Source organism: Mustela erminea, chromosome 9 (assembly GCF_009829155.1).
Source record: "Mustela erminea isolate mMusErm1 chromosome 9, mMusErm1.Pri, whole genome shotgun sequence".
NCBI classification, from domain to species: Eukaryota; Metazoa; Chordata; class Mammalia; order Carnivora; family Mustelidae; genus Mustela; species Mustela erminea.
The window spans coordinates 56,951,340-56,979,103 of NC_045622.1; the positions used below are offsets into that span (position 1 = coordinate 56,951,340).

General features: G+C 56.2%; 1 protein-coding gene across 1 annotated transcript in view; it reads left to right on the forward strand.

Annotated features, from left to right (window-relative positions):
* The window catches only part of PDE2A (phosphodiesterase 2A), a 91,503-nt gene that overhangs the window by 56,735 nt on the left and 7,004 nt on the right, over positions 1-27,764 (forward strand). Inside the window, exons 3-18 of the mRNA XM_032357993.1 lie at positions 3,431-3,520; positions 7,347-7,435; positions 14,344-14,453; positions 15,291-15,346; positions 20,519-20,578; positions 21,180-21,345; positions 21,542-21,594; positions 21,779-21,853; positions 21,969-22,010; positions 22,584-22,652; positions 22,891-23,021; positions 25,968-26,079; positions 26,571-26,616; positions 26,751-26,814; positions 27,268-27,340; positions 27,488-27,666. Of these exons, the coding sequence (XP_032213884.1) occupies positions 3,431-3,520; positions 7,347-7,435; positions 14,344-14,453; positions 15,291-15,346; positions 20,519-20,578; positions 21,180-21,345; positions 21,542-21,594; positions 21,779-21,853; positions 21,969-22,010; positions 22,584-22,652; positions 22,891-23,021; positions 25,968-26,079; positions 26,571-26,616; positions 26,751-26,814; positions 27,268-27,340; positions 27,488-27,666 (1,415 nt within the window). The remainder of the gene's footprint in view (positions 1-3,430; positions 3,521-7,346; positions 7,436-14,343; positions 14,454-15,290; positions 15,347-20,518; positions 20,579-21,179; positions 21,346-21,541; positions 21,595-21,778; positions 21,854-21,968; positions 22,011-22,583; positions 22,653-22,890; positions 23,022-25,967; positions 26,080-26,570; positions 26,617-26,750; positions 26,815-27,267; positions 27,341-27,487; positions 27,667-27,764) is intronic.

Consider the following 27,764-nt stretch of genomic DNA (forward strand, 5'->3'; position numbering starts at 1 on the left):
TGAGCCACCCAGGCGCCCCTTGCTGCTCTTTTCTACACACCACACATTCTCCCCTGGGGTCTGGGAAATTGCCTGGTGGTTATGTTGATATTTATACTGAGGTTTGTTCCAAAAAAACTGAGAGGGCAGGAAATGTGACCTCCTTCACCCCACTCTGAGCCTGGGCCACTGCGCGCACGCGCATGTGTGTGTGTGCGCGTGTGCACTCATGTCTAAGTATTTGCGTGTGTGCCTTGTACATAGGGTTGTGTTTCTATCTGTGTGCAGCCACGTTTGTGTGAGGGTGTGGCATGTATGTTGGACAGAGGCATGCGCGTTCTCAGCTGCTCCCACCGATTTTCCTGGGCTTTGGGATCAGAGCCGTTTCCTTTCCTGAGCTGATGTGGTGGAGGTGAAGTTGCTTTGAGATCTGGGTAAGATTCAGGGCTTGAAGGCCCCTGAGAGCCAGGTATGAGAATGATCTTCCCAGTGGCTGTTCCTGCACCCCACACCCCTACTCCTGGGGCAGGCAGGGCAGGGCCAGGCCAGGAGGAAGATGGACAGAAGGATGCCGGGCAGGGAGCCTCAGGCTTCATCGGCCATGTCTGCTTCAAGCTAGCTCTGGCCAAGGCTGTGAAGCCCCTTTCTGCCACCGCCTGGACTCTCCTCAAATTTCCTTTCCTGTCCCTCTGTCCCCACCTTTATCCTGCCCTTAGTCTGAAAAGTCACAGAAAGCTGACCAATCTGAAGAAAGGCCAGACAGGCACCCACCAATTCCAGTAAAGGACAGGCCAGGGCAGCCCCCAATCCAAGTAAAGGGCAGGTAGAGGAGCCCACCAATTGGAACAAAGGACAGACTCTCCTCTCTAAGGCCCTGGGGAGGGAGCTGGGGGCCAGGCGCCGAGCTGGAGGCAGAACCAACCCGGGCTGGAGAGGCGGAGACCTGGGCTGCGAACCAGCTCTGCCTGACTCGTTGCCTGACCATAAATGGGACATTGCTTCTCTTTGAATCTCGGTCTCCTCATCTGTCAAATGAGGAGACAAAGCTGTCCCAAGCCTCCCTACCCCCCAGCCCTGGACTAGAGCTCACTCCATCACCTTGGCTGCTCTTCTCCAACTTCCACAGGTACACACATCAGACTGCACCAGAGGCCAAGAGCCCCAGGGCTCTGCTTGTCTCCCCCCACCCCAGCCCCGTCTCCAGGCAGGAACAGGCGGAAACCAGCACCACCTTCTGAGGAGGCCCCGACCTGACCTGGGAGCTGCAGCCTGAGGACCCTGGGTTGGCAGACTTAATTTTGGGATTATTTGGGACATGAGTTCTTTCTCCCCTCTTTTAATCTGCAGAATTGACTTCAAAAGGCCACAGTAGCCTTCCTGTATGTTGTCTGCACAGCTGTCCCCCTGTCCTCACCTTCGTCCTGCTCTTAAGTCTGAAAAGTCACAGAGGGGCACCTGGGTGGCTCAGTCTTTTAGCGTCTGCCTTTGGCTCAGATTGTGATCCCGGGGGCCTGGGATCCAGCCCGACATTGGGCTCCCTGCTCAGTGGGAGGCCTGCTTCTCTTTCTCCCACTCTGCCTGCTTGTGTTCCCTCTCTTGCTGTGTCTCGAAGCCAGAAGGAAATGGCTGCCCCTGCGTGAACCTCTGTGTGTGCCTGGTGGATGGGCTTGGGTGTGCTGGGGGCTTCTGTGGAGAAGTGAAGGTCTGTAGCTGTGTGGCCTGGCATAGGGTGCTGAGCACGTGTGACGTGTGATCGGGAATGCCTAAGGGTTAAAGGACTATTAATCCAGTGGGGGGGATTCTAATGTTCGGAACCAGCAGCTTCTGATGTCCAAGGGCAGAGATCTATTTCCGTGACCAAAATGTGTCTTCATCCTTGAGCAGCAGGAGGGGCTGGTGGGAGGCTGGGGTGCCGGGAGAGCAGTGGGAAGTGAGCATTCGGGGAGAAAGTCCACTGCAGCTGCCCACTCCTGGGAATCCAGAACTCGGTGGCAACAGGGATGAGGGGGAAGACTGAAGCCAAGAAGACACACGGCCGAATGCTGTAGCTGAAGCCTGAACCCCAGACTTCTCCTGGACTCCAGCACATGACTCCTCTCAGTGGCCTCTGAAAAATGGACCCTGAGTCAATTCTTGCCCACCCTTAGGGACAGGCAGCTCACCTCCTCCCTCTTTCCTGGTGGCCTCTTTCTATGTGGTGTGACTCTGCCTAGAAAATGTCCTTCATCCCACTGGGCTGAGGCCAGCCTCCTTTAGACCTGTGAGTCTCCAGCCTGTCCCTGGGGCCATAGAGTCCTGTCCTGCTGCTCAGGAGAGCCTGAGAGATTGGAGTCAAAGACGGAGACCCATGGCTCTGCTCTGCAGTAGGCTGGGCACCCCCAGGTCCTCCAGTCTCAGCCACATGCTGGCCTTGGTTTCTGGTTCCCTCCTTACATGGGTCACCTGTGAATGAGTCTCATCTTGTCCTTACTTGAGATGAAGTGCACTGGAGATTTTCTAATCCACCTGCAGAAGTGGGGGAATGGTCATCTTCCCTATTCGGGTTAACAGATCCTTATTAATATGGCCTGCAGTTCCCGCATTTTAATTATTACCAGCCACATATACACTATGGGTTCATGCGAGCTTGTGGTTCACTAAGACCCTCAACCTCGTAACATTTTTATATGAATGGGGGCCAAGCCATGTCTCCTTCCTCCTACGGTTAATCATTTTGCTTTTTGAACACAGACCCGGCCATCCACAGAAAAGAACTTCAAGGGCTAGCGGGGAGGGCATGGGTGAGTGGATGGTGTGAGTCATGAGCCTGCCTTGGCCCTGGATCCCCTATTCCATTACCTTTCTTTTTGATCCCTGCGGCTCAGCCAAGTTAATAGAGTGAGAAGCATGGACCTTTCTTGTCTCTGTTCCGGCTCTCCAAGGACAGGACTGTTCCTGGGATGGGAAGGCTGTGAGGCTGTCAAGGCTGGCTTCTCCTTCCTCCTCTATCCTGCTAGGGGCTGGCCCAACTGTGTTTCTCCCACCTGTGGGCTCATCGCTTGGACTGTTGCTACTCCCCAGGATTCATATTGGAGGGTTTTTGGTTTGCTTATTTTGCTTTGTTTTAATATGGAAGGTTATGCTTTCCTTACTATGCTAGAATTTTCCTTGGCTAAAGGACAAGAGGCCTGGGGGTGAATCTAGACTTGAACTTTTAATGTACTGTGAATACTTTGCTAAGCTCCTGACCCTTCTCTGAGCCCCTTTCCCCCTGTTACTAAGAAGAGTGGACCTGGATGCACTAGGACCTTAAGACTTGTTGAATTCTGAGATCTTAAGATCCTGGGATTCAAGTGTCTGAGAGCCTTGGGCTCTGGTTTAAGCAGGGAGTTTGTGCTCCTAGCGGTCTGGGCCATTGGGGCTGCCCTGACCTGCCTGGAAAAAGCCCTCACTGCCCTTTCCTCTCTTGCAGGATGCTTTGCTGAGCCTGGGCTCCGTCATCCACATAGCGGGCTTCCGGCGGGCTGTCAAGGAGGCCCTCTCGGCTGTGCTCCCCAAAGTGGTAGGTGCCTTGGCCCACATTTTCCCCCTGGCCCCAAACCTTTGCCCAGCTCCTTGCTGTACCTCACATAAGTCTGAGAAGGAAGGAAGAAGCAGGGGCCCTGTACCCAGGGCCTCTCGTAGGGAAGTGAAGGTTTTGAGTAAGTGTTCCGAGAGGGTGTCCTGAAAGAGAAGGTCTGAAGCTAAGTACCAGAGAATGAACTTGCATAGGAATTCTGAAATGTCAGGGGCAGACAGGAACTTAGAGCTTAATTGGGAAGATCGTGTCTCAAATAATGGAAAGGATTCCCCCGGGATAATAGCGAGAACACAGTGGAGTCAGCTGGGCTTTGGAATATGTAGCAGAAGAAGTTGAGGGTAGGCGTGCAGGAGAACTTCCTTGATGCCAAGTACAGGAGTTGCTAGAGTGAGAGGCACAGCTTTGTTGAATGAGTCTGTGCGAGGTGAAGTATCCTGCCCAGAGATAGGAGGCTAGACAAGATGACCTCTAGAAACCTTTAGACTTCTCTCTGACCTATCCCAACACCAAAGATGGTTGTAGATTGAGGGCAGATGGAGGACAGCTGCTTAGGCCCATGCTCACCTGGCCCACTTGGTTGTCTGGCCCAGAGTGCCTTGCTGAGGGGACTGTGTTCCTCATGAGGAGGGGAGGTCTGAAACTGCTAAAGGAGCATGGAAGTCTTCTTGGAGGAGGAGACACCTCAACTGGGTCCCCAGAGCCTGGAATCTCTTCTTCCCTACTCCAGACCCAGCCAAGGGCAGCCTCTGCCAAAATGTGACACCCCTCACTCCACCACTCCCCACCCCCACCCTTGCAAGTCCACCATATCTGAATCTGCTTGATTAATGAACCTCCAGAGGCCCGGGGAGAGGGGGTGACTCACCCAAGGTCACACAGCATGACAGGGACAAACGGGGCTTGGCACCTAAGCATCCCCATTCTCTCTCCTCAGCTCTGGCTTCTCAAACCTTCTAGAAGTTCAGAGCACGGGAGGAGGGCTAATGAGTGAGTTTTATTGAGCGTGAAATTGGTAGGAAGTGGGTGGTGTGTTGGCGCCCCAAAATAAATCCTCCCAGAGAAGGATAGGACTGAGGGAACATCTGGCCTGGGATGGAGAAACATCTGGAAAGGAGGGGGTGGGGAGGCTAGCAGGTCAGCATCTGCAAGGGTGGGCCCCTCTGTGGCCATGGAGGCTGCCCTGGGAGGGGTAAGGAGAAGGTGACTAGTTAGGTCTCCACAGGCAGGGTGCTTGGTTGTTGTACCAGCATAGATGCCCAGCACTGGATTAATTGTATCCCCAGACCTGGGGGCTTAGAAGTCAGCTGTGGTCCAGGCCATTAGGTTCCTGGGAGAGTAGGACATGTCTACCTTAGCTCGTCCAAGAGACCTGTATGAGCTAAGGGACCCCGGCTTTGGGGAGCTCTGGTTTAACTGCAGGAAGGGTCTCAGGACACCCCCTCTCCTGGAGGCGTCCCTCCTCCCCCCATCCACTTCCCCCACCCCTGCTAGAGGGGTGGGGACATGGGAAATGTGATCCGCCCCAGAGAGGGGTAGATGAGAGGTAGATGAGAGGTCTCAACTGCCCACAGGGGATGAGGGGAGATGGGAGATCTTCTCTGCCCCCAGAGAATTAGAGGGTCTGGTTTGCCCCCAGGGAGTTGGGGGAGGGTTGATGGGAAGGGTCCACTCTGCCCTTAGGGAAGGGTGAGGAGATGAGAGTGTCTGCCCCTAAGAAGGGAGGGGAGAGGACAGCATCTGCTCTGCTCCCAGGGAATGGAGGGGGTGGGGAGATGGAAAGGGTCTGCCTAGGCCCCCAGGGAGTCGGGGAGATTGGAGACCTGCTCTGCTCCCAGAGAAGGGAGGGATGTGAAGGCGTCTCTGCTCCCCACGGAGTGGGGGAAGGGGGGCACTGGGGGAGGGGTCTCCATACTCCCCCTCGGAGGAGAGCCACCGCACCTGGCCCTCTCATCAGCACCCATTGTGGCAGGCAGCCCCGAATGCAGATGGTGCTGATGTGTCTGCGATGGTTCCCTCCTTCTCTCCAATAAACTCAGCTAATTTTAACCCAGAGGGCTGGGAGTGAGGGGGTGGGAGGCAGAGGGACATCCGGAAGCGAGGAGGATCTGTCCTCCCTGCCTCCCCACCCCCAGGGTAGCCACCTCTCTCTCTGTCAGGGCCAGGCTCTCCGTGTGACCCTGGATGCTGGGGCTGGGGTGTCTCCTAACCTCTTTGGGCCCGATCCCTCAGGCCCCTCCCAGGCTGCTGCAACGACTCGAGGAGCAGACGGAGGCAGGATACAGATGAGAAGAGGCCTCCCTTGCACTGATTTCTCCATCCCTGAGCTCCCTGCCCGGACCCTTTTCCTGGAGGACAGGGGGCCTCCAGGCCTGGCCAGTGCCTGCCCCTCACACTCGTCGGGGCCCTGTCATCCCCAGCCCACACCACCGATGAACTGGCTCGGGTTCTCTGGAAGTAGGACTGGAACAACTCCTGGGGCTGGAAGGGTGAGGGCAGCCAAAGACCAGAGTGACTGGCAAGACTGTGGACTCTCACAGTGGCGAAAGGGCAGTGGCTTCGACTGGATTCTACACTTACTGCCACACTTACTGCCGGTGGCCTTCAACACCCAGCTCCAGTGTTACCTCCTCCAGAAGCCCTCCCTGATAGCATCAGCAGAGAGGAGAGAACTCCCTTCCCCTCCCAAGAAAACAGTGTCCCTCAAGACACTTAGCGCAGCATGCAGGGGCCCCTAGCTGGGCCAGGGCATCCGCTGGGCAGCCCTGGCCTCTGTGTCTCCCTCTGCACCTAGAGTGCAGGGCCTTGGGACGCTCACTGAGGCTGTGCTGAGTTGGGTGTGGAACCCTCGGGTAGCCAGTCCTGCTTGGAAGGGATGTGGCTTTTCACCCATGGGTCACTGAGGGCAACAGCTTCTGCCAAAACATGGCCTGGAACTGAGGCCAAGACGGCTCTGGGCCCTTGGGGAAGGCATATTGACAAGCTGAAGACTTGACAAGCTTCGAATAGAGCTTTGATCTCACTCTAGGGAACCATCATTCCAAAAGACGCACCTGCTCCTATCTCTCAGGGCTCACAGCATCCTCCCCGAAGCTCTGTTTCTAGGCCCTGCTGACCCCAAGGCCACCTCCTGTGCCCCCTACCTCCACTGCCAGTTCTATAAATACTCTGTGCTCTTTACACCGCATATCTATGACTCGGCCCAGGCCCAGAAGCCACTCTTCTATGCCTCACCCATTCCCCAAATGTGTCTAATTTTCCCAGCAGTTAGTTTAAGATCACCTCTTCTAGGAAGTCCTTCTGGCTTGAGTCACAGTGTGTGGTTTCTTGTAGAATTGTTTGTGTCTCTGAGGTCTGAGGTCGTGGGGGAAGCTTCCAGGGCATTCTGAGCCCCTCCTGCCATGCAGCCCTGGATGGATCACTCTGTTGACCACTCTGTTATGGTTTGCTGAGACGAGTCACAGCAGGGAAATCTCTCAGGGTGGGGGGTGGGTGGGATTTGTCTGCACCTTTGGCCCTTTAGATTCTCTCCCCAGCACTTTGGATTTGGGGTGATAGACAAGGAAAGCCAGCAGGGTCATGGGTCAGGGTCAGGGTCAGCCTGCCCAGAACCCCTCCAGGAGGAAAGGGTGCTTACAGGAGCTCTTCCACCCTGGCTTCAAGTTAGACCTCACCTGGGGAGTGAAACCAAACAGATGCCTGAGCCCACTGCCAGAGGATCGGTGACCTTGTCACCCAGATCTGCATCAGCCCTGGGACAGGGCAGCCAGGAGGACTGTCTGTAGGATCTCACGAGTACCTTCTGTCCTAGGAGACTGTCTACACCTACCTGCTGGATGGGGAGTCCCGGCTGGTGTGTGAAGACCCCCCTCATGAGCTGCCCCAGGAGGGGAAAGTCCGGTGAGCCATTCTGTACCTGCTGCCTCTCCTACAGTCAAGGATCTCAGGCCTGGGGGACCTGCCAAAGTCAACTGGTCTGACTTTCCCCATCTGCCCTTGACCTCAGCTTCCCTGCCAGCTGGGGATCCTTGGCTGGGTCACTGACTCCCCATAGAGGAGAGAAGCAATGTCTTTTCTCGTGTTGTGTTGCGGTAGTGGACAGCACAGGAAAGTACCCAGTGGTAGTTTTTCTTCTAGAAACCTAGAGAGCTCCTTGGAATTGCTACAGCTTCTCAGAAGGTCGGGGCTAGAGTTTATCATTAGACCCTCAGCAGGCTCTGAGACCTGCCTGGGAGGTTCTCACCAAATCCCAGAATGCTGGGACCTGAGGGAGCACATGGTATCAACCCGGTGTCCGCAAGCAGGGAGATCAGAAACAGGTGTCCGGCTGTGGCTTCTGAGCCCCAGTGCTTGGGTTCAAATCCCACTTCCCTTTTACTAGCTGTATAACGTAGGGCAAGGTACTCAACCTCTCTGGGCCTCAGGGTTCTTGTTTGTAACTGCCAATAATGATAGTTACTTATATCGTAGGGTTGTTGCAAGGATCAAATGAGTTTAACACAAGTGAAGCCCTTAAAAGGCATCTATTAGAAATGCTAAGCATCTGGTTTTGTTTTTGTCAGGATGGAATGTTGGAATCCCTGACCTTAGGAACACGGGTGGGATGCCTGGTGTGCTATGGTCCCCTGATACTTCTGAGCCTAAATTGAATTCAGCCTCCTTATCTTCCTCCACATGATGTGTCCCAGGCCATGTACCTGGTGTGCGATAGAGCCAGGCCTGGGACACAGTCTCCTGGCTCCTGGCCATTCAGGGGACAGTCAGAGGAAGTGGAGCTCATCAGATGAGACAGTGTTGACAGGCAGGAGTGCTGGTCCAGAGGAGGTCAGGCCGCAGAGGACATGGTCACTGCCTTCTCAGTACCGCAGGGCCATTGTGGGCCTAGGGAGCACGAGGTCATAAGCTGAGGGCTGAGTGGGCACCAGTGGGGTTACTAGAAGGCAGCACTCTACTCCCTGGTGGGGAGGGCTTTTCCAACAGGCCAAGGCTTCCAGGAATATGGTGTTTTCAGGTAGTAGCTGAAGCCAGCAAGACACATGGCAAGACCTCCTTTCAAGGAGGTCATGGAATGAATTGCTGTTCGGGGCTGCTGGAGACCCTGGTCCTGGGGATGCTGGTGGTCTTGAGGGCCCTCCTGGCACTTGGGACCCTGGATTCCAAGACGCTGGCCTCTCTCTCCAGCCCTTCCCCCTCGGAGAGGCTGGGGCCTCTCCAACAAGCCAGAGCCTTCTCACATCCTGTTCTCCCATTTTGTTCCTCTAGGGGATGGGTGGCGGGTGACCCTCTCCTCTTCACCATCTCTTGACAGCTCCTTCCCTCAATGACTGCGCCATGCCACTCTCTGACTTCTACTGTCCCATCTATAAGATGGCAGGATAAGACTGGCAGGTCTCCGGAATCTTATGGAAGAAGAATGCTTGTAATATCCCCTTTCCTTCTCGGAGCCAGCAGCCCTACTACCAAGAACTCTGCTTTATATATGATCTTGCTCCACCCAGCAGGGTTCCTTCTAGTGGCCAGGGAAGGCCTTCCTGGGAGAGGGACGCAGGACCAAGGGCCCAGAAAGCAGGAAGGGAGCATCCTGCTGGTCGGCTCTCCCTTCTGAGCCCAAGAATGCTCCCCAGAGGCTTTCTGCTGTGAGGAGGGGTGGGGTGGGGGGGTCTGCGGTCCAGGCATCTTGGAGAGCTCTCAGATCTTCTGCACCTCTCAGGATCCCCCAACCACCGCCCACTACCTTCAGATTCTGTAAAGCTTTTGGAAAAGATAAGGGGGGCATGGTGGAGGGGGAGAGAGGTGGTGGAAGGCAGTTAAAAGTGAGTATTACAATGCAATTAGCCCAGAGTTCAGTGGAGATGGGGAGGTGAGCACCTGCTGGGAGACTGGGCTCAGAAATCCCAGGAAGAGGCTAGCAAGGGGCCACAGGAGTGAGGCAACCTGCATCCCAGGTGACACAGAGTTCAAAACTCATTCAGGTCAGCAAGGATTAGGGGTGAAGGTTTACGTCAGTCTTCTCTCCTGATATCTTTGCTTTGCCACACCCCCAACCCCACATCTGGCACTGAGTCCACCTCCAAGGTCAGGGCTAAGACCTAGCTAGGTATGTGGAAGAGGGAAGAGCACCAGATGGGCCTGGAGTCTAGCCCGGCCCCGTCCCTGACTCCCTGTGTCCACTTCTAAGCCTGTTTTCTTCTCCCTAGAAGAGATAACAGTAGCACCTGTCTTTTGAAGAGATGAGATCCTGGATGCCCAGTGCTCCTCCCAGTGCCTGACACAAGTCTGAGCTCAGTGGTTGCTGATTGCCCTCCACCCCAAGCCCCAATTTACTCATCAGGGTGACCTTGAGAAAATTTTTACTTCCCTTCCGGCTTCAGTCTTTTTCTATAAAATGGGTGAGGCTGGGTACAGGGTCCTTCCGGTGGTGACCCCTGTGATTCTGGCCCCAGTGGGAGACTGGACAGCTGCTTCATCCAAAGGTGGGGCCCGAGGCTCTGGCTGTGCCCAGTGGAGGGGGCACCACTCCAGGAAACCCTGGAGGGCTGGCAGGGCTGGGAAACAGCAGCAGGTGTGAATAGAGGTGGGTCATAAAGACAGATAAGGCCCAGGGAGGAAGAGGACAGGCTCAGTGTGGTGTGAGGACAACAGGGGAGATAATCCAGGGGGAATGGGGAGACCCCTCGTGCCACTGTCCTCCACCGTGGGCTCACAGGTCCCCAGTTTCATCCCCACAATGTGGTTTGGGTTCCCTACCCCCTCATGCTGCCTCAGGCCCTCTTCTCCTGAGTGAAGTCCTTCCCAGGGCGGCTCCATCTCAACCAGTCACACTTCCCTGATTTCTCCTGGCCAGCAGGAGGCGCTCTAGGAGGTCTGCTCCATATTGCCCCCATCCCTGAGGAAGCTCCAGTTTCCAGAAAAGGTGTTCCGGCTGTGGTGGCCTCCGTCAGGGATGGGTCTTTCCACAAGAAGAACCATGGGCTGGGCATCTGGGAGACCTGGGATCCAGGAGGGTGTGGCTGAGACCCCCCCACCACCACCACCCTAGGGCAATAATTGCTCTGGGCCTCTGGGGATTCCTGGGGGAGAGCAAGATGGAACACTGCAGTGTGTGAGAGCTGGTCCAGCTCTGAATTCTAGGGGTTTGTGGGGAGGGCCTCCTGGAAGACTGCCTGCAGAAGGGCCTTCCGGGAACTCTTCGTCGCCCTCATGTTGGTGCCCCTTCAATCTCCCAGCCTATTTCAGTCCCCAGCCCTGCCGCCTTCCTCCTCTTATTGTGTCTCCTGCCATCTTCAAGCCTCTCATTATCCGCTGCTGGTTGCAGCAAAGTCTGGGACTTTTCAGCTGCCACGGGGACACCCCCGCCCACAAGAGCCCAGCTGCTTGTCTCCCTCTGCTACATTTGGGGGTCCCAGGGCCCAGTCTTGAGAAATTTCTTCCTCAGAGCTGACCTGTTCCTCTTTCACTGCAGAATCTGTGTTCCTCTGATTTGTGTCAAGGGACACATGGAATAGTCTGTCCCTGTCTCTGGAGTCTCCCATTCTGGGAGAGGGAGAGGAAAGGGTCCAGGTCCTGGACTGAATCATAATTTATCTCCAAGAGAGATGAAAATTCAGAGTGAGGTTGAGGCCCTGGGAGGTGGGGGTGGGGTGGGGTGCTCAGTAAAGGGGATGGGGCCTCACCAAAGACGGGGCTCAGTGGAGTGGGAGGGGGCCTGGGCACTCAGCTCTTTCCAGGCCATTGACCCTCCCAACAGAGAGCTTTTTTCTCTACTCTTGCCACTAAACAAATAATTGTTAAAGGGATGGAACTGTCATAAAGTCCACGCCCGTTCCTCTCCCCACTCTGTGCCCATCTGTCTTTATCGTAAGTGGGGCAGCCATGACCACCCAGGCACCAGACCTGAGTCATTAGCCTTCAACCTGGACAGCTGGCCCCCGGGCGTGGAGTCCCCTCACCCCTCACCCTCAGCCTGGCAGCTGGGTAGGAGCACAGAGGAGTCAGCAAGGGAGAGGGGGCAGGGTGGGGGAGGGGGCCCTAAGGTGAGGGAGGAACCACTGGGGTGTGAATATAGACAAAGCCCTCAACCCCATCTGGTTTGAGGAGACTCAGCCTGGGCACTTCCCTTCGTCTTTTAGTCCATGGGTATCTTTAAAACCTCTAGGGGGACAGCAGTTCCAGGAAGGGCTTGCATGAGTGTGGGCTGGGGTGAGCATGGCCCAGCACAGACCTGCCTGGAACTATGGGACGTCGCCAGGCTGGGGAGGACAGATTGCAGAGCAAGGTGCCAAGGTGAGGGGACTCCTCTGGGTTTAGGCTCCTCAGAGGCCCCAGTGCTCCGTGAGAGATCTGGGCTCAGTCAAGGTTGATCTGCCCCAGCCCCGCCTCTCCTCTGCTGTCCAGGGGTCACTGAGACTAGATGCCCTCACTGCCAGGACATTTCCAGTCTCTCAGATTCTCCCTGTCCAGTGAGAGTTTTATCCAGCAGCTAAACTGATCAGGCTTAGCTAAACTGAAAGCAAACATGACCTTCACCTTCCCTTACTCAAGTCCATCCTGGGGCTCCCACTGCCCTCAGGATCATGCCCAGCTCCTCGGGACCCTGTCCAGCCTTGCTCCCTGCTGTCCAGCCACATTAAACTCCTTGCAGTTGGGCCATCGGGCAGACAAACGTTCTTTCCCTCCTCTGAGCCTCGACACATGCCGGTCCCTCTGCCAGCACCTCCCTTCCTGTCCGCCTTGAAAACCTCTGCATGTTCTTTAGGACCCAACTCAGCATCGCCTCCTCCAGGAAGCCTTCTCTGACACTAATGCCATGCAGGACAGTTGTGAGATGCATGGAAGGTGGTTCACTCATTGGATGGGGGAGGTGAGGAAGAGGGAGGTAGCTGGGACAGTTTGTGGACAAACTTAGAAGGGACCCGGTGGGTGGTTGTGCCTCCTTATGTGGTGGAGAGAACAAGTTCAGATTGGGACTGGGTGCCTTTGACGACATCAGGGACATCCAAGACAGGCTTCCAGGAGGCTGTTGGATATCAGAGGTCTCATGAGAGTGGGACCTGGAGTCAGGAAGCCATGAGCACAGAAGAGGGAGTTTTGTGCAGAAGAAAGGCAGAGGATAGACTCTTGTCAGGCTCCCAGGGTGGGGTGGGGAGGCACCAAGCAAAGGCAGCTTCTGGTCTGGGCAGGGGTTTGGAAGGTTGGGAAAGGGGGAGTGAGGGGTCAGGGGGATATAGCCCCTTGGTTTACAGACCAGCGACATAAGGACCAGTGCCATCTTGTGGTTGCCCAATAACCAGACTGCAAGAGGCCAAGTGGCTGGGTGGGCTCAGTAAGAGGGGGTTTGGCTGAGGGTCATGGAGGCAAGCCCCTGCCTCCAGGAAGCCCCAGTCTTCAGAAATTGATTCATCAGGAAATGTGGCTACATTGGTCTCCTGTCACCCTAGATTCCCATTCTCTATTCCCAGCTGTATAGAGCAGAGCTGGAGACTAGCTCTCCAGGAGCCTCATGGTCGTAGGACATGAGGGCTAGAAGGTAGGAGACACCACTGGGTTCTTGTAGATTCTGAATCAAGAGGCCAGGAGTGAATGGATCCAGCTCAGAATGCTACATGACCTTTACCAAGAGGTGCAACCTCTTTGCCTTTGATTTCTCTAGAGGCCTCGATCTGATCAGGAGACTTGGAGGCCACCCCGCCTCTCTTATCCTCATCTGGCTTTTGCTTGGCTCCCCTTAGTGACCCCGGATGCCCACACTGGCGTCCCAGCCCCCCAGGCTTCTCTTCTCTTCAGGTCAGGCAGTTCCTGCAAACACAATTAAGTGGAGGCAGCATGAGGGATGAGGAACCCAGGACATTTAATCATCGTGGAGGGACAGTTGGTGAAAAATCAGGCACTTAATTAAGCAGGAAGAGCTAGAGGCCGGGGGAAAGCTAGTATGTGTGGCGAGGGCAGATAGAAGCTCATTCTTCCTAAACTAACTCCCCTCCCCACCCCTCCATCACACCTACGCCCATTCATGCCAATCCCGTTGGAAGCTCAACCCCCTCAGGTCTTTAGGAAGGTTTGAGCACATTAGGGCTCTGGTGCCAAATGCCTGGGTTCAAATCCCAACTCTACCACTTATTAGCCCCGGGACCTTGGATATGTTCTCAACCTCCACCTGAAAATGGAAATGATAATATTGAATTCATGGGATTTCTGGGAATTCCAAGTTAAACCAGACGCGTTGCTTGGATTGTGCATGGCACATGGGGAATGTAGGATAAAATTTAGTCATGACAGCTATCGCTGGAGTCCTCCTGTGCTTAGCACCACAAGTTGCTCTAGAATGTTTTCTTTTTCTTTTTTCTTTTAATTGAAGTATCATTGACACACAATGTTACACTAGTTTCAGGTGTATAGAAGGGCTTTCTGAGGGTAGAGATGGTTAGGATTCTACTCTACTCCATACTCTTTCTCCCTGGAAGGCTCAGAGAGGCAGATCCCTTGCCCAAGGTCAAGTAGTAGCCACAGCAGGATTTCAGAGCTCGGTAGCCTAGCTCTGAGCCCTTGCTTGACTTGCTCTGGGGGACCTGCACTGGGCCCCAGGGTTCCAGCAAGGGGCACCAGAGGCCAGACTCTGGCTGCCTGCCCCTCTGCGTGGCGGGTCAGTGTTCCCATCTCTTTTATTTGTGTCCTCCTTGTGTCCACCCTACAGCAGTTCAGATTGTCTAGATCCTTGCAGATGTGCAGGGTCGAGCCGGCTGTGTGTCCTCAGGTCGGGGTCTGCCCCTTTTTGAGCCGGGGACTGAGAGCTGGGAGGGTGTCCTTTTCAGAGAGGCTGTGGTCTCCCGGAAGCGGCTGGGCTGCAGCGGACTGGGCCCCACAGACCTGCCCGGGAAGCCGCTGGCCAGGCTGATGGCTCCACTGGCTCCTGACACCCAAGGTAAGGGCTGGGACCTGGGCAGGGGCAGGGAGGGAGGGACTGTGGCCCTGCTCCCCAGATCACGTCTGTCTTCTAGCTCTGTCTTCATCTCTGTCTCCTTTATCTTGCTCTGTGTCTCCAGCAGTTCCTCCATCTAATTCTCTCTCTGTTGTGCTACTAACCTCTCTGAGCCTCAGTTTCCTGATATGTAAAATGGGGACGAGAGAACCTGCCTTGAGGGGGTGTTTTGAGGAGAAACAAATGAGATAACGCACGTTAAGGGCCTGCCACATACTAGGGCTCAGTGGCCAGTGGCCACAGTGATCATGCGCTTGTGTCTATTGCTAGATGGGCTGCGTTGTTGTCATGCTCTCTCTGTCACTGTGTCTGTTTTTCTTTCTCTTCTTCTCCACGCCCCCTGTCCGCCATGTCTCTCTGCCTCGTGTCTCAGTCTCTCTAGGTCTCTGTCCTCTGTCTCGATGTGGAAAGTGCACAAGACTGGGAGTCAGGAGACCTGACTTGCTGTGTGATCTTGGGCAAGTCACTTCCCCTTTCTGGACCTCAGTTTCCCAATCTGTAAAATAGGGGTGCTCAGCCTTACCTGCTTCCTGCCCTCTCAGGGTTGCTGGGGGGGTGGGGCTCACAGAAGAGTTGTGAAGTGAGGGGGCTTCCTTCCATGCAGGGGACATTGCTGTGGTTGTTCTGTTGCTGCCTCAGGACCCCCTGTCTCTCTGGGTGTCTCTGTGTCTCTGTGCCAGCCTCTCTGTCTGTGTCTTTGTCTCCCTCCCTGGGGCTTGGCTCTGTATCTCTGAGCCTCACTGGCCCCGCAGGACTACCTCATTGCCCTCTCCCCCTCAGTGCTGGTCATGCCGCTCATGGACAAGGAGGCTGGGGCTGTGGCAGCAGTCATCTTGGTAAGAACAGTGTGGGGTGGGATTGGGGGAGAGAGGAACAAGGGAGGAACAGGGGATGGAGCCCGTGTGTGTGTGTGTGTGTGTGTGTGTGTAGAGCAGCAAACTGGACTGGAGTGGGGGAAATGGGGATCTGGGAGGAGTCTGGGTTTTTCCCACACCGCAGCTCTTCGCTTTACCTTGAATGGGCAGGACGAAATCATCGGCCCTGTCAGCAACATTCAGAGATATGTACAAGCCTCTCTTGTACTTCTCAGCCTGATTGGAGCTATCTGTGCAACCCTGACCTTGCTTCCTCTTTGGCATCCTCCCTGCTGGGTTAGGGGCAGGGGGCTGTGTCCACAGACACTGAGGAAGGGAGGACATGTTGCCGACAAAAAGAGCCAGTGGGGGAAGGCCGGCCAGATTCCCGTGGCTGGAGCTCAGGAGCATGAGGGGGGCCCACTGGGAGGGGCTGCCTGGGAAAGCATCCAGCCCCATCGCTGATGCTGGCGACGATGGGCGGGCTTCCTGGAGGGGGTGAGGGAGGGGAAGGGGCTTCAACGGCAAAAGGGGGATGCGCTGCTTGGCGGGGCGGGGGTGTGTGGGGGAGGAGCCGGGGGTAGTGGGATGGTGGGCAAGTCAGGCAGGCAACCCGGGCCCAGGCTCCCCCTGCCCTCTGCTGCCCCCTGGCGGAGCTCACCTGCTTTCTGCTCCACCAGCCGAGCTTGGCTGAGCCTAGTGGGGCTGGTTCAGCCACTCTTTCAGGCTCTTCTCGCATAAATGAAATCCTCCTGTCCTAGGAACCGAGGGTTGGCGCCCCCCAATGGCCATTATTGGCGGGTCGGCTTCACTGAGGCAGCCACAACCTCAATAAGGCTCAGACCTGGGGGCGCGGACAGATGAAGAGGGGGTCATCGTGCGCCCATGGGACTCCTCCCGAGCTCATTAAAACGGAATTAAAGGTTTCCGAGGCGCCTGACCTTTCCGGAGCTGCTGGCGGGGGAGGGCAGTGGGAGTGGGGGCCGGCCGCGGGGAGAGGGGGAAGAGGAGAGGAAGGAAGGAGTGCTTGGCTTGGTCTCCTCGGCGCCCCATCTGCCTGACTGAGGGAGCCGTCGGCCCCTCGGTTTCTCCCGCAAGCTGCTCCCCCACCCCCAGCTTCTGTTCCCGCAGGGGACGGATCTGCTGTTGGCACAGAGTTCTTTCTCAGCGCGGCTTCCCTCCCTCTTTTGGTCCCAATCTGTGCCAGAGCGCGTGGCTTGGAAGAGGCCCAGGGCTGGGGGCAATGTGCAGAGGTGGGCGGTGGGAGGGGGTAACTCGGTGGCCCACCTCTGAGGGAGAAGAGTCTGGGGGTGCCAGGTTGCTGAGAAGGATTTCCTGTGGCGGTCTAGTGAGGGCCGGGTCAGAAGGGAAGCCACTCCAGCAAGAGGAGGACGTTCGGAGTTTGTTCATCTTGCCGGCAGGAGGATGGCTGCCATGACCACAGCTCAGCTTGGCTCAGGTTGGACCTGGAGTCCAGGTTTCTGCCTTCACCTGCGGGAAGAAAGGCCTGTGTGTATATGTGTGTTGTGGGCTGCGGAAGGGGAGGCGGCCAGCCTTACTCACATTCAGTACACCCTAGAAAACCTGCTCTGGGCATCCAGGCAGGGTGCTGGGGCAGAGAGCCAAGTGAGACCCATTTGCGCCTTCTAGAAGCTCCATCTGGGGGAACGCAGGCACAGTCTCAGGTGACCACTGGCCAAATGAAATAAATGCTGCTGGCAGGTGTTCTGGTGGCAGAGGCTGGAGCACCAAGGGGTGTCTCATAGTGGAGGTAGCATTTGAGTGGGGCTTTGGAGCATATGTAGGAGGTTGACAGGCAGAGAAGAAGGGAAAGGATATTCTAGGAGTAAACAGCATGAGCCAAGGCAGGGTGGGGAGAAGGGTGGTTGGGAGAAAAGTGATCCTGGTGAGGCTGAGGCTTGGGGTGCACGGTGCTGAGCAAGATGTCACCTGGGGCTCTGGTTGCCAGGAGAAGTTCCTGACAACTAGCTTCCCACCTCCTCAAAGGCCCCGGGCAGCTTTTTTTTTTTTTTTCTTTAAGAGCTCTTGAAAAGTACTTAAATTATTCAGTCTGCCTCTCCTCCAAGACTGTGCCTCAGGTAGAAGTGCAATTCCCCAGGACACCCCTCTCCCCAGTGCATGCACATCTGCTAGGTCCTGTGTCCCCCTGGATCTCACATGCTTCCAGAGGCGGCACAGGCTGCCCCCGACCTCCTAGCTACAACCAGATCCTGACAGCAGAGGGCCGAAGGGTAAAGAGGATGCCACAGGGCAGAGATTCACTAGCTGATTCACCAGCTCCATCCTCAACAAGCCCCACTCCTTTCTCAGACTCTCTGCTCTTGGTATCCATTTATCCATCCTTCCATCTGTCCATCCATCCTCCTGCCCATCTATCAGTCAAAGACCCATTTCTCGGGCATTGCCAGGCATGGTGTGCTAGGTGCTGCCAACAGAGCAGTGACTGACCCCTGGCTTCGCAGGTCATACAGCCTGGAGGTGTCGGGAGACAGACATCAAACAAATGAGCCAAACAGGGATAGAATTGCAAATGCTGGCAAATGCTGGCAAGGAAACAGGGAGCCCTGCAAGGAATATTGGTGCCTGATGGAGATACTGTGGGTGGAGGGCTGTCTGAGGACTGTGCCGGCCAGGTGCGGGGCTGTGTGGCTGAGTGCTGGGCGTCTGCAGCTCAAGGTACCTGAACGGCAGATTCTTCGTGTGCAAAGAGTCCTTACCTCTGTTCTTTAGTTCTGGGATGAGAAGTCCCAGGAGAGGGTGGCCCTTGGTCCCTGGCATCGGATGCATGATTTGTGCCTATGCTTCCCGAATCCCGCTCTGGCAGCCACACCGGCTCCTTACATGAGGACGACATGTTCATGCGCTTAGCCACACTGAACTTGGTGAGGGTGAGGGGTTTGAGGGCTGTGCTGGGCTTTCAACCCTCTCTGCAGCCCCAGTGCCCACAACTGAGTGTTCCCACGGGGCCCCAGACACACTCCCTGATTAGCAAGAGTAGGCTGCAGTTGTGTGTTCCTGTGGGTGAGCAAAAAGCCATGCGTGAGTGCTGGTGATTGTATGTTTGCCTATGGGGGAGCAGGAGTGTGTGCATGGCTCTTGGCTATGTGAACCCAGGTGTCCTGTGTACGGGTCTGAATGTGCCCATATGGATGGTGTGTATGCTGTGGGTGTGGGTATGTGGATGCCTTTGAGTCTGGGACTCTACTCCATGTGTGCCCACACGCCTGAGCATCTCCATGGGAAAGTGAGCGTAGGGGCGGGTGCTGAGGCTTTTCAGGAGAATGTGTGTGGGCTCATGCATAGGCTGGGTGGGGATGGGCTGAGGCAGCCCAGGAGGCTGCGCTGGACTGGGGGGTGGGGGGGAGTCCAAGGGGTACAGGAGAACGTCCCTGTCTCCAGCCTTCTGAAGCTCTCCTTCGGTCTCCCAGCTCTGTGTTGGCACCAGGCTGTGTTGAGAACCCAGGAACTGGTTGTCGCATAGTCCTGGAGGGGTCCCAATCTTCCCTTTTCCTGAGAGACGGGTCCAGGTGGAAGGAATAAGAAGGATAGCCTCCCCCATCTACTAACAGTAAAATACTGACATGTTTATGTAAGCCATACACAGATCAACCATGCTCCCAGCCTCTTTCAACTCCCTGTCCTGCGGGAGTCCTAGATGGTGGCACTTCGTCCAGAACTTAACCTTCAACAACCATCTCTGGTCCACAGATGCTAGAGTCTGTCATGGATCCCCAGTACAGTGAAGCTAAAGTCCAATTCCTTCGCCTTGCACTCAAGGCTCTTCCCCCTGTGGCACCGTGGATCCTACCCCCACCCTGGTCGTCCCATCCCCATGCCACCTCTTAGCCAGTCCTGCCAGGACACCCCTGGCTACAGTGTCCCCTCTCTCCAGGCTCCACCTGTCCTCCCCATACTTCAGTGCCAGTTCTTGAAGCCCCCCTAATGCCCTTCTCCTCGGAGCCCCCACAACCCTGAGGTTCCCACCCACACCATCTGCCCTCTCCTACTTCCTCAGGTCTGAGGTTCTGCACCCCACCATTTGCATCCCCCACTCCACCCCACCCCAGCCAGACTGTGAGCTTTCTGAGAACCTGTTGGGCTCCTCCTCTCCATCTGCTCCAGGCAGGGGACCTAGAGCAGAGGCGGATGGGGGCTGCCGCGTGGGGAGGGAGGATGAAGGAGGGACCCCAGTGCAGTCACTGTGGGGAGCCCTGCAGGTGGCAAGCAGCTCTGAGTAGGCACAGGAAGCTGGTGACGCAGGTGGGGAGCCTAGCTAGCAGGACCTGCCGTGGGCTCCCAGACTGCCACCCCCCCCCCCACGGCATTTTCTTACCAAGTGCCCATGCAGGGGTCAGGGAAGAGTGTTCACAAAGGATAGAAGATGCGCTAAGGGTATTCCTCATGATTGACACGGGGAGTTGGATGATTGATGATGGGGGGGGGGTGGAAGGGCTGAGAGTGGATCCTGAGAGGGGAAGGTATGGGCAGACAAGGGGAGGGAGTGATTGGTGCTCTCCCAGACTCTGCCACTTTCTGCTGTGTGACCATGGGCAAGGCAATACAACCTTTCTGGGCCTTGGCTCATGTGCAGGATGGAAGCTGGTGAGAATCCCACACGTGTAAAGCAAGCACTTTATCACTCCTTTCAACCATTCTCCCAACCTTCCTCCCAAGTTCTTTAGGCTCGGCAGATGCATCATAAATGTTGAAACTCTTCCCTTACTGCAGACTCCAGGGCAGCTCAAGCCTCAACTCGGAAAGTATGGAGCTGGGGGCTGAGGCTAATACCACTGATTCCATAATCAGAGCCTAAGGAGCTCCATGGGCTGGGAGATGGAAAGGGGTCCAAGGTCACTCCCCCCTTTCCCTCAATGGACACCTGGGTTGTGCTGTTAATGGGACCGTGTCTGAAAAGGCAGAGATCTTTCTTTGGATTAGCCCTAGAAGGCTTCCTGGAGGAGGGGATTTTCCTGGAGTCATCTGCTTGGTCAGAAGGATAGGCTTATCATTGAGGCCCACCGACTGGGGGGTGGATGTGTTGGTAGTGACAGTCCTGGGCATGGTGACTTGTCCTGGGCATGGGACAGGAGCCTTGGGGAGGTCACAGGTGGTCCCCCTCTCATATTCCTTCAGGTGCACTGTGGCCAGCTGAGCGACAGTGAAGAGTGGAGCCTGCAGGCAGTAGAGAAGCATGTGAGTGGGGGTAGGGCCGGGTAAGATGGGGGCTGCTGAAGACTTCACCACAACTGGTAGGAAGATGATCTGGCCGGGGAACTGGACAGACCTGGGTTCCTGTCCACCATCTTTGGGCCATGTGACCTTGAGCAAGTCACTTAACCTTTCTGGGCCTCAGTTTCACATCTGAAAATGAGGATGAGGATAGCACGGACTTGCTTATTGTACAGTGAGATAAGGCAAGTCAGATACCTTGTCAATACTTAGGAAGGACTATGTACTTAATGATCCTGAGACTTTAGGAGTTTGTGACTTTAACAAGGCCTTCCAACTCCCTGAGTGCCAGAGAAGCGGAGAAATCTGACCCCGCCCCGTCTAGTAAGAGCCTGGGGGCCAGCCAGGGGGACAAACCCTGTCCCTAGCTGTTCAAGGACTGAAGGATGCACCTGGGGCACTGGGAGCCTACGGGTGGGTGGAGCGCTAAGGGCTGAATTGTTTGGGACGGGGGTTGGGGGCAACGAGCACCGCAGGACGACGGAGCAAAGGCAAAGGTCTCCAGGCGGCGGCGAGCGTCGTACAGGTGGGGCGAGTGACTCGCTGACCACTCGGCTTGTCCCAGACCCTGGTGGCCCTGCGAAGGGTGCAGGCCTTGCAGCAGCGCGGGCTCGGCGCGGCCTCCGAAGCGGTCCAGAACCCCCCCGCGGCGGCGGCGGTGACTGCGGCGGCAGACCAGAAGGGCGGCGTCGCGTACACCGACCAGGACCGGAAGATCCTACAGCTGTGCGGTGAGGACCCGGCGGGGGCGGGGCCCCGCGGCCGGACAGGATCTAACCTGGAAGGGACGGGCCTATGGGGTGGGGCGCGCCCGGATGGGGGACCGGAGTGGCAAGTGGAAGGGAGGTCTACGGGCCGGGCCGGCAGGTGGAGCACTCCTGGGGGAGTCGATGAGTCTTCCCTCTGCCCCGCGTCTCCCCACTGCAGGGGAACTCTACGACCTGGACGCCTCTTCCCTGCAGCTCAAAGTCCTCCAATACGTGAGTGCACGTGCTTCTCCCCCGCCCCCGGTGGTCCTCCAGGGACCTAGGGCCCTTCTCAATCAGATTCCAGCGCCCCGCCCTCCCTTCCTCCCACCTGAGGAGCCTCGGAGAGGCGAGAGGGTGGGAAGTGGGGGTGGCCCCAGATCCGCGGTCAGCCGCTCCCTTGGTCCCTGCCTCTCAGCTGCAGCAGGAAACCCAGGCATCTCGCTGCTGCCTCCTGCTGGTGTCCGAGGACAATCTCCAGCTTTCCTGTAAGGTGAGGGCCCAGGTCCACTGTGGATTAGAGAGGGGGCCAGAGACCTGGGGACCCAGGTCTCCGAAGGGAACAGCCTTGCCCACCCTTTAACTGGTGCCTCCACTTTGCCCCTCAGGTCATTGGAGATAAAGTGCTACAGGAGGAAACCAGCTTTCCGGTGAGTCCCCCGTCCATCCTCAGTGTTGGGAGTCTGTGGAAGGAGTTAGGGCCAGCGAGGGGCCCAGGGAGCTGGCCAGAGAGACGGGGATCTCTGCTAGAATCTCTTGGAATCTGCTGGAAGTATCTGGATCTTGAAATATATATATATATATTTTTTGATCTTGAAATATATTTAGAAATGTTATGAGAGATAACAATCTGTCATGAACAGGATCCATTAGGAGAGATCTCTTACAATCTATAGAAAGGCTTACTTGGGACCAGTTCACTTCTGTTGGAATATTTCTGGATTTGGCTCTCTTAGAATCTGTTGAGTTCCACTCTCTGTGGAGTTTGCTTTTCTCTCTTCTAATTAGGGAAGACTCTAATGTCATCCGAAGGGGATTCTGGTCAAGAGCAGAACTTCTCTCCACCTTACCTTCCACCCCAGCTCCCCAGTATTGACTCTATCCACCGTTTGGATTTACTGAAGAAGTTGCTGGAACTTCCAGACTTGGGAGGGGGGTTGAGTCTGAGGTCACCTGACCTTGGAGAGAGCTGGGCCCTGACTCAGCCTCTTCTCACTCCCCAGCTGACGACAGGGCGCCTGGGCCACGTGGTGGAAGATAAGAAGTCTATCCAGCTGAAAGATCTCGCCTCTGTAAGCCATGGACTGGCTGGACTGGGGGAGGAGGCAAAGGGACAGGGTCTCTGGGAGAAGGCAGCTTGTGAACGGGGGAGACAAGCCCCAGGGACTTTCTTCCAAGCCACCCCCGTGTTTAGTCCTTCCCATTCTGCAGGAGCCCTTTAGAACTGCCTGTTGCAGGGTGTGGTGGTGGGCTCCGGACGAAGCACATTCCCTCCCTCCATCCCTACCCTGACACCCTTCCCCTTTGCAGGAGGATGTGCAACAGCTGCAAAGCATGTTGGGCTGTGAGCTGCAGGCCATGCTCTGCGTCCCTGTCATCAGCCGGGCCACTGACCAGGTGGTGGCCTTGGCCTGCGCCTTCAACAAGCTTGGAGGAGACCCGTGAGTCTTGGTTGGGTGACGTGGATCAGGAGGTGGAGCTGAGAGGCTGGGCAGGGCTTTGCTTGGGCCACGGTGAGGGAAAGGCTCCAGGCAGGGGACACTGTCCCAGCAGTGGTGGGCCAAATGGTTTGTTGATGCAGGAGCCTAGGGGATTCTGAATGTGCTGCAGCCTCTTCTGGCTGAGACACAGGTCATTGGTGACTCTCCATAACCCATTTTGGCTTATTTAAAATCATGTTGAGGGGTGCCTGGGTCACTGAGTCCATTAAGCATCTGCCTTCAGCTCAGGTCATGATTCTAGGACCCTGGGATCGAGCCCCACATTGGGCTCCCTGTTCAGCAGGGAACCTGTTTCTCCTTCTCCCTCTGCCTGGTGCTCCCCCTGCTTGTTTGTGCTCTTTCTCTCTCTCTCTCTTTCTTTCTCTCTGTCAAACAAACAAATAAATAAAATCTTTAAAAAAAACATCATGTTGAGGTCCAAGTGAGTTCCCCTTCTTTTGCCCAATTCCTCTAGTTTGGATTATCTACTCTTAGAGAGAACTGGCCTTTCACCCACTTACCTTCACCCTCTTTTGACACTTCTGCTGGAAACTGCCCTGATGGAGGGTGGTGAGCTCTGGGATGGGAGAACTCTCTGGGACCCAGAGAGCGCCACTGACACTGTGGACAGGGACTAAAGGGAAGAGGTGGGGGGCTGGGATAAGCTGAAGGACTGTAGAGACACTGACAGGGCAGCTCTAAGAATCCTAGAAAACAGTGGGAAGGGCAGAGTCAGGTAAAGAGGCTTAGGAAGCTATTCTCAAGAACTGAGGTCAGATTTGGGGTCTAGAAGTAGAATTATAAATAGATTTCATGTCCTACTCCAGCTCATTACTTGGTAGGAGCTGCCTGCAAGAGTCGGCTGAGCAGGGAGTTTAGCTGAGTGAGAAACGGTGCCGTGACCAGGGAGCTGTGTCTGTCCTGGGCACAGGCTCTGTATGTGAGTGCTGCCACATGTGGTCCACTGTTCTCTCAGACTGTGCCTGAGTCTCACAGGGAGGAATGAGCAGGTGGGTGGGGGGTGAGTCTTGATTCCAGGATGCGGACATACTGACAAAACGCTCGGCCCCTGGGGCTCCAGCAAGCAGACTGGGCTGTAGGTCCTGCAGAAAGTGGACACTGGGGATGTTGGGACGACTGAGATGTCAGAAAGTCTGGGCATGGTGTCTGCAAGGGTGAGGCAGAGATCTGGGAGTTGTAGGCCTGAGGAGCAGGACCTGCCAACACAGAGCTCTGCAGGCAGGGCAGCTAGGCCTGGGGAAGTAAAAATGGGGCTGAAGCAGAACGCCCTGAGGCAGGGAGGGTGTGGGATCTGTGTCATACGTGCTTGGCGTCCTACTGGTGGGAGCATTTACATCGTTCAGCAAGCACACATCGGACACCTACTGTGTCCAGCCCTGAACTGGTCAGGTGGCCTCAGAAAGGTCCCTCGGGAGGGGAGTGACAGAGAGAGGGGGTTCAGCAGGGGCTTGTGACCTCTGGCTGCTGCTGGTGGGGACTGGGCTCTGAGATGGCCTTAGACCTGGAGGAGAGGTGGCATCAGAAGGGAAATGAGATGGGGCTTGGTGACAGCTCTGTAGCCATCTCTGGGTCCCACACATTTCAGGGAGTGAGTGCTGAATAAGTGTATGAGACAAGGTGGGATTCCGCTCAGAGCAGGCATGGCAGACAACCTGCCTGGAGCCCAAAGAACAGGGACCCCAGAGTCCCTTGAGCTGGGAGCATGAGAGGGCTGGTGGCCAGGGCAGACATAGAATACAGTTAAAGCACTTAGCAGACACCTCCCATTTATCTCTCTGGCACCAGTTCTGCACTGGGTGACACAGTCATGGTCCCTGCCTTCAAGATTTGAAGTTTATTTTCAGGGCAGAGAGGGAGGAGGGTGGGAAAGGTATTCTAGGCAGAGCGAACAGTGTGGGGAAAAGCGTGAAGGTGTGAAAGAGCCTGAGGTTTTCTCAGAATGATGAGGATCTCAGTAAGGCTAGTATGAGAGACACCCATAGATATGGGGACAGAGGTGAGCGGGACCAGACTGAGGGAACTCACATGCTGTGCCAGGGAGGGTGGGGAGAGGATACAGGGTGGTGGGGACAGGGATCTAGACCCAAAGCATGAGGCAGCCAGCAGGAGTGGGGGGATACCCTGGCAAAGGAGCACCAAGACTGGCCATAAAAATGGGGAGAAGACTAGGCAGGGAAATCTGGGGGCCGAGAGGTCAAGATCTCAGAGGCATGCTTCTCCCCTTCATTCCTAAGGCCCCCACTTGAGAGGCTAACCCATGTCTCCAGTGCAGATCCTCCCTAGCTTGGTCCATCCAGCCCCACAGAACTCCCTGTCACTCGGTGGCCAGATTGAATGACCTTAGGAGGACCAGGGGTCATCTTGCCAAATGGGAGCTAGCTCTGAGAGAGATGGGCTCCTCCTCGCAGCCACGTTAGAATTTATGGCAGCACCAAATCACAGCCTGCAGAGTTGGAAGAGTAGGACAGTGACAGAAGCTGGACAAGGCAGGGTGGGACCAATGCCCCTCTCTGAGGCTGGTGCCCCTGGGAAGAGCAGGAGAATACCCAGCTCTGGCCCAAGCAATTGTGTAGTCTGAGAGGGGAGAGCCAGTGTGGATAAATCCGAAGTCAGTGGAAGGGGAATAGCTCTGCTTCAAGAAACAATAGTTTGAGGAGGAAAACACATTTTGGTCTGAGGGAGATTAGAGCCTTCCCCTCAGAAAGCCCCCAGTCTGAGGGGGAAGCTGGCCTCAGCTGCATATGCCGCGAGCAGCCCAGGTAGAGGGGAGTGATGTTTAGCTGATGCGTCTCTGAGTGGACTTCCTGGGGAAATGGAAGCAAGGAGAAACAGGGAGGGAAGACCGCTGTCCACTGCCTCTCTGGTGACCCCTGCCCCCTGCCCCAGGTTCACGGACCAGGATGAGCGTGTGATCCAGCACTGCTTCCACTACACGAGCACTGTGCTCACCAGCACCCTGGCCTTCCAGAAGGAGCAAAAGCTCAAGTGTGAGTGCCAGGTGAGTCACCTACTATGAGCCTCTCTTGGAGATGAAGTCACCCAGCTCTCAGCCCCAGAGCATCACCCATAGGGAAAAGCCCCTGTCTTTCTGGACTGATGGTAGGAAGGTTAGCTACCTAGTGCCCTGGAGGCTTCTTAAAGAGGGAGATGGGTCAGTGGTTCCTCCCGCCGGCCCGCTGCTGGCTGCAGGCACTGTGTGCGATCGTCCTCTAGTGTTCAACTTGGGTACTACAGCAACATCTGGGCAGCGGGAGCCCGACGTGAGGGAGAGCCCGAGACTCCAGATTACTGTGCGCCTTCACTGGGGCTGTACTTCCCACTCCTTCAGTTGGTAGCCAGATGATGTAATTAGACTCTGCCAGTCCTCAGCATGACCAGAGAGCCAGAGAGGAGGAATGAGAAGACTCAGGAAGCATTGGAGGCAGGGGGCTGGAGAGGGGGACCCCTCTGCAACGCCAACCCCTACGATCTTCATTCTCTCCATTCCAGGCTCTTCTCCAAGTAGCAAAAGAACCTCTTCACCTCACCTGGGTGAGTGAACTGTCTCCTCCATGCCCAGCTGTGGGGTGGGAGTGGGGGTGGGCGTTTTGGGGAGGAAAGGTGAGAAGGCTTGTTCTTGGCACTCTAGCCTGGTCTCATCACTGCCATCCACGCTTCTCCCACCTACAGATGATGTCTCTGTCCTGCTCCAGGAGATCATCACAGAGGCCAGAAACCTCAGCAATGCTGAGATGTAAGCGAATCTACCTCAGGGTGGGGCAGCAGAGGCCCCAGTCCTCAGGTCTCATCCCCTTTTTCCTTTTCCCTCTCCCCTCCCCACAACTGCCTCCTTGTGGGACCCTGTCATGTTTTGTATGATCCTTTATTTCATGCTTGTGTCCCTTACTAGTAATGTCCAATGTCAGTGGAGGGGTGGGGGGCTCCCTTTGCTGGCCACGGATCCCCAGCTCCTAACACAGTGCCTGGCAATACAGTAGCCGCAACAAGGAGGGGAAAAAAAAATCATTGGGATGGAATTTATGTCTGGAGTCAGCCAGCCCTCCAGAGGGTCTCTTGACGGAGCACTCCTTCCAGGCTTCAGAAATCTGGGCTTTGCCCTAAGTCGTGAGAAGTGTGTGTGTGTGTGTGGGGGGGGTGGTCAGAGAGGGGTGTCAGGGCTCTGTCGACTGAGGCTATCTCCCCACAGTTGCTCCGTGTTCCTGCTGGACCAGAATGAGCTGGTGGCCAAGGTGTTCGATGGGGGTGTGGTGGATGACGAGGTGAGGCGCGGCCGCGCGGAGGGCGGGTGTGGCCGTAGTTCTGGGAGCCAGGAGTCCGCAGGGCGGCGAGGGAGCAGAAGGGACAGTCCACGGTCCGCTCCCTGGCGGGCCGCTGACTTCCTCCCTACTCCGTTACCGCCCCGGCAGAGCTACGAGATCCGCATCCCGGCTGACCAGGGCATTGCGGGCCACGTGGCAACCACCGGCCAGATCCTGAACATCCCAGACGCTTACGCGCACCCGCTTTTCTACCGCGGCGTGGACGACAGCACGGGCTTCCGCACGCGCAACATCCTCTGCTTCCCCATCAAGAACGAGACCAGGGTGCGAGCTCCGGCGGCTCCGGGAAGCGAGGAAGCGGGGCGGGGGGGGGGGGGGGGGGGGGGGGGGGGGGGGGGGGGGGGGGGGGGGGAGGGCCTGAGCA